This window comes from Halichoerus grypus, chromosome 2 (assembly GCF_964656455.1).
Source record: "Halichoerus grypus chromosome 2, mHalGry1.hap1.1, whole genome shotgun sequence".
NCBI lineage: Eukaryota > Metazoa > Chordata > Mammalia > Carnivora > Phocidae > Halichoerus > Halichoerus grypus.
Window position 1 is genome coordinate 39,918,801 of NC_135713.1, and position 13,736 is coordinate 39,932,536.

Below are 13,736 nucleotides of genomic sequence, written 5' to 3' on the forward strand. Positions count from 1 at the left end.
TTTAGAGTATAGCAGAGATCTACTGAATAGCATCAGAGCTTTGGAATTATGTCATATTGGTTGCACATCTGTCATTAGTAATTCATAGTTAAATTAATTGATTTATATGTTTGTAGAACAGCATGATTATGGTCTGAGAGCTCAAACATGAAACTTTTAGAAATAAGAATTTCAAGGAATGATACAAGTGTGTTTCTTTGACTTTTACAGAAATATTAGTTATTTTCTGTGTATTCCGTATTTAGAGTATCAGCAACATAGATGTACTAAGATTTTGTAATTGGCATTTCATTACTTAGAAAGCACACGTTTGCTACTGCGGTCTTACATCACGGCAAGGCAGAAAACACATTTATTCCAATAAGTTTGGCCATTGGTTGCACAGACTGGATAATATTCTCTGGTGCAAATTTGTGCCGGATTATCATACACTTCACATATTGACTGTAAAACAGAAAGACAACATAAGTTTATTGAATAATGAACATTTGAATAATATTCATTTTTATATGAAATGTCATACATACACAATAGGGTAAATATAATCAATATATAGGTACAAAGACAAATATCTGTGTACATACAACCCAGGAGAAAGTTTTAAAAATTACCATTTCTTTAAATATATAAACCCTCTACTAAGATAAAGGCCAAGTAATTGGCATAAGTATTTTTATTATGTCACAAATCCATACCCACACTCATGATCTTCCCCAGCAGATCACATCTCCTTCAACCCCCTTTATCAGAGGAAATCACCAAACTGAATTTTCTGTTGATCATTTCCTGCATTCCTCTGTAATTTCACCGCATATCAATAAATATATTCACTAACTGTCAATATTTATACATTTCAAATTTATACATGTATTCATATATATGTTTAGGGTATCTTAGTAATTTATACAAAGAAAACAATACTACATATATTCTTATATGACTTGCTCTTTACATTCCTTTGTGATCTTATATATATGCTGATATTGTTTAGAACTATAGTTCATTTATTTTCATCTCAATGTAATATTCTACTATGTGAATATATGGAAGTCATTATTTTTTAACATTAAATTGATCATTTGGTGGTTCATTTTTTTAACTTGTTTTATGAGGATGTATAATTTTACTCCAACACGCTTTTCTCTTTCTCAGATTCTTTTTTTAAAAAAGATTTTATTTATTTATTTGACAGAGAGAGAGTGAGAGAGCACAAGGAGGGGGATCAGCAGAGGCAGAGGGAGAAACAGGCTCCCCGCTGAGCAGGGAGCCCGATGTGGGACTTAATCCTAGGACCCCAGGATCATGACCTGAGCCAAAGGCAGACACTTAACCGACTGAGCCACCCAGGTGTCCTCTTTCTCAGATTCTTGTGCACAATAGCATCTTATTGCCAATGAATAGAATCTTGGGATAGAAGAATATGCATTTTATCATCTTATATAATAAGGTAGGTAGTGGCAAATGGTTTTGTATTGCTGGCTAGATTATATTTCTTGAATTTAGTATAATAAAAATATAAATATTTTTAAATTTTGAAACCTCATTCTGTTGTATATTTGGTAAATTTAGTGTTAAATTTTTCAATAAAATAAGGTTAAAATTTTATCTTTTTTTACTTCCAAATCAATCAGTAATAACTTACTGAAACCTTGTTCTTGGATGGTTTTACAAATCCATTTTCTGCAACCAGAGCAGAGAAGAAAAAGTTAAAAACAAACAAACAAACAAAAAACATAGTCTGGTAAGAGGCATCCAAATCTATTTGCAACAGAAATTGACATAAATTGCCTACTTATTGCACATAATAAATGAGAATTTTGTGGCAGTAGTTAAAAAAACTTATAATGAGACAAATCTTTTAAAAATTTAATTTCCAAATTAATCTAGCTATGTGGAAAACAGTGTGTATGCTATTTCTTAATAACACCTCATACTCTGCTTGAAGATATTATTTTTTATATAAATTTTTAAAGGAGCTATCCTGGTGTCAAGGAAGAAAATGCTTTGCATGCATTTACTTAAGTAGGAAAAATTAAGCAGTACTTTGCCCTATTTTGGGGGCTCCAACTGATACCTCATAACTACCTTATTCTGAAATTCATGGACAACCTTGAGCTTCATCAGTAGATAACTTGTTAGAAAAAAAAGAATCAATGAATTCTCCTCTACACAAAGCCTTAACTTAGTAGACTCAGAGCTGGCAAACAACAAATCAGATTGTCAAGGAATGTCAGACCTAGAAGACATCATTCTTCCTACAGTTTGCACTTAGTAATCATGAAATCTGGGCCCAGAAAGGAAAAAGAATTTAGTTGAAGTTCTTGAGTTACATATGAACAAAGACCTAAAAACTACTGCCTACTGTAATCTACCATTCCATTGCAACTTCTCTAATGTGGGAAATGAGAATAATGAAAGTAATTTAAAGCATTTGGATCATGTGCCTGTTTCATTTTACTGGTTTATGAATTCCAAACTCCATAAAATCATTTTCTCTTTTCCAAAATTATAACAGTTGCTTCTTGCATTTTTTTCCTAGGATATGTAGTGTTTCACCCAGGAATAAAAATTTACTAACCAGAATAATAAGGAAATAAGAAGGCAATGATGAAAAAAACTTTGATTCTTGATGACAAGAGGGACATTTTATCAAGTCTGTGAGAGAAACCTTTAAGAACGTTTGTAACATTGATACATGCTAAATTGGATTCCCTAAAGACCCAGTTTTCAAATGTTTCTTACTTCTAAAGGAATTGTTCCAACCTCCTAGATTACTATTCCCTTTTACCTTCCTACAACCCTATGATTCAGTAAAACATAAAGTCTCATCACTTGGAAGTCCCCCACCCCCAAAAGATATACAAGAAAGCCCTCCAAAATATCTATTAAAAAAATGGGAGGACTGAGATTATTCTCCCAACTTATAGTCAGCGCAGAAAAAGCCTGGCTGCATTTTTTAAAAACTACACATTTGAATCTCAGTTATTTTCCTCAGGAAATAGGAACAGATATCTCTGGAAAGACAGACCTGGAGCAATCTTCATAGCAGTGCTGCACACCAGGGCCACCTCCCTAGATCTCCCACATGACCCACCCGACACAGAGAGACAATAGGGAGTGGTGTCAACAGCTCTGGAGACTATGGCTACCTTGTTCACATTTCCTCCTCAGCCATCTCCTTCCAGCTAAGTTTTTTTTATTTGTCTGCTGTTGAGGAGATTGATGGGGTAAGATTGATGGCCCAAGGCAGATAAGACACAGAGAGATTCTTGTCCTTCCTTGGGGCTGTAAAGTAGGTCACACATACTTCTCAATAGATCTTCCTAAACAGAAAATTTGAGGACAACTTGATCCCCAGAGGTATGGGGAAGCGTCATAGATCCTAAGATAAAGAAGGTATGTGAAAACTTTCCAAGCAAGTGAGTGGAAAAAGGACAAGAGGATCAAGCAGGAAAAAGAAAAGTTTGGGAATGATAATTAGATAATTAATGACCTAAGCATTTAATATTAAAAAAAAACAAACTACAAGCATACTAGAATTACATGGGAAACTTCAAGAGTATGAAAATCCTGTCCTGCAGTCAAAATTGTGAATTGATTGTTAGTAGATTCATCCTGGGCTAATATTAGTACATTGTAAAAGCTCCCAGATGAGTCTCAAGGGCAGCCAGGTTTAAGGAAACTTAAGAGGACAGGATGCAAATATGTTTTTGTAATTGAGATATAATTGACATATAACATTGTGTAAATTTAAGGTGAGCAACATGTTGATTTGGTACATTAACATATTGCAATATGATTACCAATGCAGTATTAGCTGACACCTCTATCACATCACTTAAATATCTTCCTCCTCCTCCTCCCTTTTCTTCTTCTTCTTCTTCTTCTTCTTCTTCTTCTTCTTCTTCTTCTTCTTCTTCTTCTTCTTCTTTCTTCTTCTTCTTCTTGTGAGAACAATTAAAATCTAGTCTCCTAGCAGCTTTTAAGTTTATAAAACAGTATTGTCGACTATAATAACTATCCTGTGTGTTAGGTCTCCAGAACTCATTTTTTTAGAGCAGGAGAGAGAACTCTGGGGAATGAAGTTGAAACAGGATGGGACACTGCCTTAAATTATATGGTAAAAATTTGTTCTTTCCATCAGAGATATTTGAGAGACACTGGAGGCTTTTAAAGAAAAGGGAGAGGAGCACCTGCATGGCTCAGTTGGTTGAGCGTCCACCTCTTGGTTTTGGCTCAGATCATGATCTCAGGGTCCTGGGATCAAGCCCAGTGTCAGGCTCCCTGCTTAGCTGGCGGTCTGCTTGTTTCCCTCTCCCTCTGCCCCTCCCCTTGCTCATACTCTCTCTCTCTCAAATAAATCTTTAAAAATAAAAAAAGAAAAGGGAGAGATTTATTCATTATTATTTTCTCCTTTATTAACTAATCTTCTTCAGTCTGACTCAGTGGAAAGAGCTCTGGCAGTTGAAAAACCCAAGTACAAATCCTATCTATTACTGAGTAACCTTGACTCAATATTCAATCATAAAGTTTGAATCCACAGTTTTCTTTATATGAGAAATATAGTGTCTATCTTATATATGTGTGATGAATAGGGATAAAACATTTAAACTATCTGCAGTTAAGTTGTGTGTTTGGTAGGCATTTGCCACCTTAATCCTATGTGTTATATTTAGCAGTGAGGAAGCCCAGGATTCAGAAAGAAACTTTGAGACTAGTAATGTTTTGTGCCAAATTTTTTTTTGTTTGATATTGGTTTATTTATTTTAATTTTTTTATTATGTTATGTTAGTTAATTGAAGAACCCACATCTCACAAGTAGAGAAAATACTCCTTTTTTATAGTAAACTGAATATTATGCTTACACTAGCTCTTTGAGTTATTTACATAGACACCATCAAAAATGCCTGTGGCAGACCAAGCCTTCTGGTGCAGGGTATTTGAGGAAAAAGCAAACTGAGGCCTAGAACTGAAGCTGCAGGAAAGATGCTTATACTCTATACATTGGACTTCCCTTCTTCCATGTATTTGTCAGCAGGAATTAGGACCAGAAATTCTCAGTAGAAATCTTGCAGGACAGAAGAGAGTGGATGATAAATTTAAGGTGTGAAAAAAAAAAAGACAAACTGCCAAGTGAGAATTCTACCTCTGGCAAAATTGTCCTCCAAAAATGAGGGAGGAAATTAAGACATTCCCAGAGAAACAAAAGGTGAAGGTGTTCATTACCTTTAGAGCTATTCTACAAAAAATTATGATAAAGAGAGACTTTCAATTTGAAGTGAAAGGCCAATAGACAATAACTCAAAATGATATGAAAATGTTCTCCAGTAGGGGCACCTGAGTGGCTCAGTCGGTTAAGCGTCTGCCTTCGGCTCAGTTCATGATCCCAGGGCCCTGGGATCGAGCCCCACATCGGGTTTACTGCACAGCGGAGAGCCTGCTTCTCCCTCTCCCTCTGCCTGCCATTCTATCTGTGCTCTCTCTCTATCTCTCTGTCAAATAAATAAATGAAATCTTAAATAAATAAATAAATAAATAAATAAACTTTGTTTAGAAAATGTTCACCAGTAAATGTAAATGCATGGACAATTATAAAACCCCATATTATTTTAATTTTGGCCCATAAATCCACTTTTCATTCTTTTATAGGATTTAAAAGACTAGAGCATAAAAATTAATTTAAATTTATGTTCATTGATAGGCAATATAAAAAGATAGAATTTGTGACATCAATAAAATACAGTGAGGGGGCAGACCTGCAATGGAGTAAACTTTACGCAATTGAAGTTAAGTTGTTATCCATTTAAAATAGATTTTTATAACAATAGTATATTCAAGTATGTTAAATAACTGGAATTAAAATAAAAACTTTAAAAAAACCAATAGTATATTTATGTTATAACTGTAGTATGTCATGTGTAATTCTGATGGTAACCACAATGAAAATTTCTATAGAATATACATAGAAAATAAAAGGGAATTAAAGTATGTCACTACAAAAAATCAACTAAACACAAAGGAAAGCAGTAAAGAAGGAAATGAGGAACAAAAGAGCTATAAGATATAGAGAAAACAAATTAAAAATGGCAATAATAATTTCTTCACTATTAGTAGCTACGTTAAATGTGAATAAATTAAACTCCCCAATCAAAAGACATAAATCGGAATATCTGGGAGAGATGACAGAATAGGAGGACCCTAAACTCACCTTATCCCACAGATAGAACTATATAACACTCACATCACTGCAAATAACCCAGAAAGCAACCCAAAGACTGGCAGAACAAACTTCACAACTAAAAGTAGAGAAGAGGCCACATTGAAGAGGGTAAGAAGGGCAGAGATAGGATGGGGAGATAAAACCTGCAGGTCTGGCCACAGGAGGGAGGGAACTAGGAGTGTGGAGAAAGGGCAAGAAACAGACTAACACCAGGGAGCCTGCATGGGGAAAATGAATCGCCATAGCATCTGGCTTTGGAAAGCAGAGGCACTGAATTCTGTGAGTTTTTCCAACCAGTAAAAATCAGCTGCACTCAGCTCTAAAAGAGCTCAGGTGTGGCGCACTTTGCGGAGCAGCCCTGGCTGGCCCTGGTCTCCACAGCAGCTGCATATCCCCTGTGAAAAAGGACCAGTGCCACCTTTTTAAAGTGTGTGCCCCACCCACTACTGCCAAGAGCAGGAGAAGTAGCTGACTTTCCTAACACACAGAAACAGACAGAGAATTAGGAAAAATGAGGAGACAGAGGAATATGTACCAATTGAAAGAATAGGACAAAATCACAAGCAAAACTGAGATAAGTAATATGCCCGATAGAGAATTTAAAGAATTTAATGATCATAAAAACACTCGCTGGATTTGAGAAAAGAATAGAGGACATCAGTGAAACCCTTACACAAAGGAACCAATCAGAGAGAAGAACACAATAAATGAAATAAATACAGCTGATGGAATAAATAACAGGCTAAAGGAAGCAGAGGAATGAATTACCTGGAAGACACAGTAATGGAAAGTAGTCAAGCTGAGAAAGCGAGGAAAAAAAGAATTATGCAAAGTAAGAAGAGACTTAGAGAACTCAGTGACTCTGTCAAGCATAATAACATTTGCATTATAGGGATCCCAGAAGAGAGAAAAGGTGGCAGAAAACTTAAAGAAATAATAGCTGAAAATTTTCCTAATCTAGGGAAGGAGACAGAAATCCAGATCCAGGAGGCACAGAGATTCCCCAACAAAATCAAAACCAGGAGGTCCCCACCAAGACACATAGTAACTAAAATGGCAAAAAATAGTGATAAAGGAAACAAATTTTAAAGTAGTAAGAGAAAGCAGTTAATACAAGGGAAACCTTAAGACTATCAGCAAATTTTTTAGAAGAAACTTTGCAGGCCAGAAAGGAGTGGCATGATATATTCAAAGTGCTAAAAGGGAAAACTCAGAAGCCAAGAATATTCTATCCAGCAAGGCTATCATTCAGAATAGGAAAGATAAAGAGACAAACAAAAACTAAAGGAGTCCATGACCACTAAACCAGCCCTCTAAGAAATATTAAAAGGGACTCTTTGAGTGAAAAGGAAAGATCATAAGTGAGAGCATGAAAAGCAAGGAACACAAAAGCAGTAAAAATAAGTATATCTGTAAAAATCAGTCAAGGGATTCACAAAATAAAACTATGTAAAATATGACACCATATACCTAAAACATGGTGGCGATGGGGGAGAGGAGGAGCAGTAAAAAATGGGTTCAAACTTAAGTGACCATCAACTTCATATGGACTGCTATAGGCAGAAGATATTATATACAAACCTAATGGTAACCACAAATCAAAAACCAATAATAAATATGCAAAGAATAAAGAGAAAGGAATCCAACTATATCACTAAAGAAAGCCAGCAAACCATGAAAGAGAGCAAGAGAAGAAAGGATCAGAGAAAAACTACAAAAACAGCCACAAAACAAGTAGCAAAATGGCAATGAATACATATCAATAATTACTTTGAATGTAAATAGACTAAATGCTCTAATCAAAAGACATAGGGTGACAAAGTGGATAAAAAAATAAGATCCATCTATATGCTGCCTACAAGAGACTCATTTTGGACCTAAAGTCACCTGCAGATTGAAAGTGAGGGGATGGAGAAACATTTATCATTCAGATGCATGTCAAAAGAAAGCCAGGGTAGCAATCTTTATATCAGACAAAATTGACTTTAAAACAAAAGATAAAGGACTCTAGACAATAATAAAGGGGGACAATCCAACAAGAAGATATAACAGTTGTAAACATTTATGCACCCAAATACATAAAACAGTAACAAACATAAAGGAACTAATCAATACTAATACAATAATAGTAGAAGACTTTAACACCCCATTTACACCAATAGATCATCTAAGCAAAAAATCAACAAGGAAAGTGACTTTGAATGACACACTGGAACAGATGGATTTAACAGACATATTCAGAACATTTCATCCTAAAACAACAGAATATATATTCTATTCAACTGCACAGGATACATTCTCCAAATAGATCACATGTTAGACCACGAAACAAGTTTCAACAAATTCGAAAAGATTGAAGTCATATCTCACAACTTTTCTGACTACAATTCTAGAAATCAACCATAAGAAAAAATCTGGAAAGACCCCAAATTCATGGAGGTTAAATAACATGCTACTAAACAATGAATGAGTCAACCAAGAAATCAGAAAAAAAATTAAAAATTACATGGAATGTTAAAAAAAAGGAAGAAGAAGATAGCAGGAAGGGAAAATGAAGGGGGGAAAATCGGTGGGGGAGACGAACCATGAGAGACTATGGACTCTGAGAAACAAACTGAGGGTTCTAGAGGGGAGGGGGATGGGAGGATGGGTTAGTCTGGTGATGGGTATTAAAGAGGGCACGTATTGAATGGAGCACTGGGTGTTATACGCAAACAATGAATCATGGAACACTACATCAAAAACTAATGATGTAATGTATGGTGATTAACATAACATAAATTTAAAAAAATAAAAAAAAGAGTTCCAGGAAAATTAAAAGGCAAAAGATTAGTCTTATCAACAAATGGTGCTGTGACGACTGGATAGCCACATGCAAAAGTATAACTGTACCCATAATTCATTCAATATATAAAAATTAACTCAAAATGGATAAAAAATCTAAATGCTAGTACTAATACTATGAAACTCTTAGAAGGAAGCCTAGTTGTAAATCTTCACGAACTGGGATTAGGTAGCAATTCTTACATATAACACCAAAGCACAAGCAACAAAGGAAAAAATAAATACACTGGAATTCATGAAATTAAAAAGAAATTGTTGCATCAAAGGACACTATCAAGAAAATTAAAAAAGACAACCCCAAAATGGAATAAAGGCACATTTGTAAGTCAATGTGCTTACTCTACTCTCTAGACTATATAAAGAACAATACCAACTCAAAAATAAAAAAGACAAAAAACTAATTTAAAAATGGGCAAAGGATTTGAATAGACATTTCTCCAAAGAAGATACACAAATGTCCAATAAGCATGTGAAAAGGTGTTCAACACTGTTAATCATAAGGGAAATGCAGATCAAGCCACAATTAAATACTACTTCACATCTACTAGGATGAATATAATTTTTTAAAGATATTATTTATTCATGAGAGAGAGAGGCAGAGGGAGAAACAGGCTCCCCACGGAGCAGGGAGCCCGATGTGGGACTCCATCCCAGGACTCTGGGATCATGACCTGAGCCAAAGGCAGACGCTTAACTGACTGAGCCACCCAGGTGTCCAGGGATGAATATAATTTTTAAAAAATAAACAATTGTGATTTGGGTGAAGATGTGGAGACATTGGAACCTTCATGAAATCCTGCTAGGAATGTGAAAGGGTGTGCCCACTATGGAAAACAGTTTGTCATTTTCTGAAAAGTGTGAAAGATAGTTATCAAATGAAATTCCACTTGCAGGTGTATGTCCATGAGAAATGAAAACATATGGTCACACCAAAACTTGCACAAGAATGTTCAGAGTTGCATTATTCATAAAAGCCAATAAGTAGATACAATCCAAATGTCTATAAACTGACAAATGGATAAACAAAATGTGCTATAGCCACAAGATGGAATATTCCTCAGTCATAAAAAGGAAAGAAGTACTGATACATGCTACAATGTGGTTAAACTTTGAAAACACCGTGCTAAGTTCAGGAAATCATTCACAAAAGACAACATAGGATAAATAGATAGATGAGTAGATTTACTTTCACGTGAAAATCATACATATATTGTAGGATTCCATGTATGTGAAATGTCCAAATAGGCAAATTCATAGAGATAAAAAATAGTTTAATGGCTGCCAGGAATTGATAGGTGGGGAATTGGGAAGTATGTAGTTGTTTTTTGGAGGAGGGGGTAGATGATGGAAACGTGTTGGAATTAGTAGTGATGGTTGTACAACACTGTAAATTAATGTATACTAAAAAATATGTAATCTTATGCTTCAAAATGGCAAATTTTAAGTTTTGTGAACTTTATCTCAATTCAAGAAAACACTGTATTTTCCTTATCAAGTGTCAGATTTTAAATGTTCAGTTTCCTGTGTCCCACTTTCATTATGGCTAAAATGATGTCCATCTAATAAGATTCCTCTCGGAATTAAGTTACATAACTGAAGGGATGTGGGAAGTTGATCCACAAAGCTTGTGTAGAAAACAGTCATGCGGAGAGGTGGAATTCCCATCGTTGATGGATACTAACTTCCAGTAGTCTACCCAAAGTTCCTAGAGGACAGTAGTAGTATCTGCTTTCCTTAGCAACTTTTCCCTACCATTAATACAGGGCTTAACACATAGTAGTGATTTTTTAAAAAATAATATGTTAAATAAAAGGGAAAGCAATACATGTGTAAATTTCCCAGCATTCACTGCATGTTTTTTATACATGTCCTCTATTATGAAAAAGGCTATGAAAGTGGCTGAATGCATTTTTATAATGTGGCTCTAATGTCTACATTCTAATGGATAAAAAATCTAAATGCCAGTACCTTCATTAAAAATCAATACTAAAGATGTAAATGAATATGTAACTCCCACATAGATCACTCTTTTAGAGGTGGAAGTGTTTAGTGAAAAGGAGAGCAGGCCTGTTAATGTAGCAGATTGATACTTGTCTTCTTGTAATCAATCTGCATTTCTGCCATTAAAATCAAGCTTCAAATGAACATACGACCACCCAGATAAAGCTTGTTTCTTGTTGGCTGAGAGATGAAAGAAATGGAGAATCACTGGACTTGGACCACAAATGGATAGACTGCCCTGATGAAGGTGGAGTTGCCTGGCACCCCAAGATCACCAACTTTTCTCTTTAATGATTCATGAGAGAAAAAGGAAATAATATAATTTTTCTTCCAAATCTCAGAAATCTTACAATATCTTTGAACAGATTCTCCAAGTCATTCAATGATAGACAGACCCATGTTTTAGAATTTAAGTGCATATTGCCTGACATTTGTAATCGTAAGATTAACCTGGAGTACATTTTAGAATCAAGTTCCCAGATCCCTCTCCTAGAGGTTTTGATTGTTTAGGATAAAGAGGAGCCCAAGTGTCTGTATTTTTAATAAATACACAAGTAATGTATTATTTGTTCACCTTTGAAAATATTTCTTTAATTATAGTTACCAAAAGTATTCATGTCTTTTCACCCACTAACCAACCAAAGAAAGAAAGGGTATTTTAAAAGGATAATATTATTGAACATTGTATTCATTGAAATATTTATGATTTTAAATTGCATTAGATTTTATGTTAAGAAACACACAATTAAGATAATTTTTCAATTGTCTTTGAATAATTGGACATAGAAAAGAAAAATCTTTCAATCATAGGGTCTTAGGAAAATTCTTCAACATCAGATATTCCATCTTAATACCATAGAAGTCTTTGGTTATCTAGGAATTTAAAACCCTGACTGAGGGAGTTCTAATTGGTTGTAGAATCTACCACAAAATTGCATCACAATAAAAGCCATAGGAATGTGTAGCTCAGGCAAAATCAGCATCTACCATAATAACCAAACTCAAATGCTCCACCACTTTCACTGTAAAGAAAGAAAAAGAGAAAGGAAAAAAAATTATTTAAAATTTCTAGGTATTGCACTAAGTGCTCCTCAATGAGGAGAATTTAAAAATGGGATAATGTGTAGAAGCTCTGCCACAAGCAGGGGGCTTTGCTTGCTCCGCTGCACTGCACATGTTCCCCCCACACCTGAGACAGTTTAGCTCTTCCTACACACTCAGTCCTGATTCAATCTTGGAACCTGCACAGACCTGAGAGAGGAGACGATTAGAGATTTTCAGATTAAAGAAGAGGAAATATCTGTGATAGAAAATGGTGACTCAGAAAAATTGACCAAACTTGAAGACTGCAAACTCCTTTTGAGTGAAGGATACAGGAAGGGAGTTTACATGGAAGGTTCCAGAATGCCTTGCTTCTAAGAAAGGTTTGGAGTGTGTCATGGAGTTCAAGAGACAGAGCGGAGCATCAGAGGAGCCCTTCTTAGCAGGAATGGGCCCACTGTGATGATTTCAGAGTTCTGTAGCTAGTAGGATTTCTTGCTCAATAATGCCCAAGTTAGCTTGCAGCTACATCATGGAGACTACCACTTATCATCTGGACTTTGGAATTATATCAGTGACTAGAGTGTCATTAGTAAATCATAATAATTCAATTAAGTTCAACTAATTGACTTATACATTTTCAGAATATCCACAGAGTTATATTTGAGAGGTCAAATACAAAACTGCTTCTAGAAATGAGAACTTCAGGGAAAGGTACAAGTGTGTTTTTGTGGCTTTTACAGAGAGAGTAGTTATTTTCTGGATATACTGTGCCTAGGCTATCAAAAACATGGGTTTTCCTATCATTTTATGATGGTTTCTTCATTATTTTGGAAGAGCCATATTTAGTCTTGTGTTCTTACAATTGTTCGCTGCAGAAAACGCATGTATTGGGATAAGTTTGGCCATTGGTTGCACAGACTGGATCCTTTTCTCTTGGGCAAAAATATAATTGATGTATATACACATCACAGCTTGGCTGTTGAACACAAAGAGACAACATAAAATGCATCAAGTAATGAACTTTTTAAATAAAATGTCCCTTATCTTAATACAAAATGCCATGCATTAAAATGGAATAAATATATTCTATATTGAGGTTTAAAAATAAGTATCAAGGTACCCACAGTCCACTTACACATAAAATATTTTTAGTATATTTTTACAAACCCAACATTATTTTTTTAAAAAAAACATACAAATGGCTAAATGTGTTTTTATAATTTAGACACTCTGCCTCCACTTCTCCTCACACTAGGGTCAGATTTTCCTCAGTTGACCCTTGATCAGTGAGGGTCTTAGAGGTATGGACCCTCCCACCCTACACAGTTGAAAATTCACATATAACTTTTGACTCCCCCAAAACTTAAATACCAATACCTTACTGTTGACCAGAAGCTTTATGACAACATAAACAGTCAATTAACAAATATTTTGTATATGTATTATATATGGTGTTCTTACAATAAACCTAGAGAAAAGAAAATATTAAGAAAATCATAAGGAAAGGGGTGCCTGGATGGCTCAGTTGTTGAACGTCTGCCTTTGGCTCAGGTCACGGTCCCAGGGTCCTGGGATCGAGCCCCACATCGGGCTCCCTGCTCGGCAGGAAGCCTGCTTCTCCCTCTCC

The 13,736-nt window shown here is 35.2% G+C and overlaps 1 protein-coding gene across 2 annotated transcripts in view; it reads right to left on the minus strand.

Annotated features, from left to right (window-relative positions):
- Positions 1–324: 324 nt before the first annotated feature.
- LOC118538224 (sperm-associated acrosin inhibitor-like) overlaps positions 325–13,736 on the minus strand; it is a 119,028-nt gene continuing 105,616 nt past the window's right edge. Inside the window, exons 6-8 of one of the 2 annotated variants that reach the window (XM_078066718.1) lie at positions 12,970–13,085; positions 1,643–1,680; positions 325–444 (exon numbers count right to left, since the gene is read on the minus strand). In XM_078066718.1, the coding sequence (XP_077922844.1) occupies positions 434–444; positions 1,643–1,680; positions 12,970–13,085 (165 nt within the window). In that variant the 3' untranslated portion in view covers positions 325–433. The remainder of the gene's footprint in view (positions 445–1,642; positions 1,681–12,969; positions 13,086–13,736) is intronic. The other variant, XM_078066719.1, reaches the window with a different exon arrangement.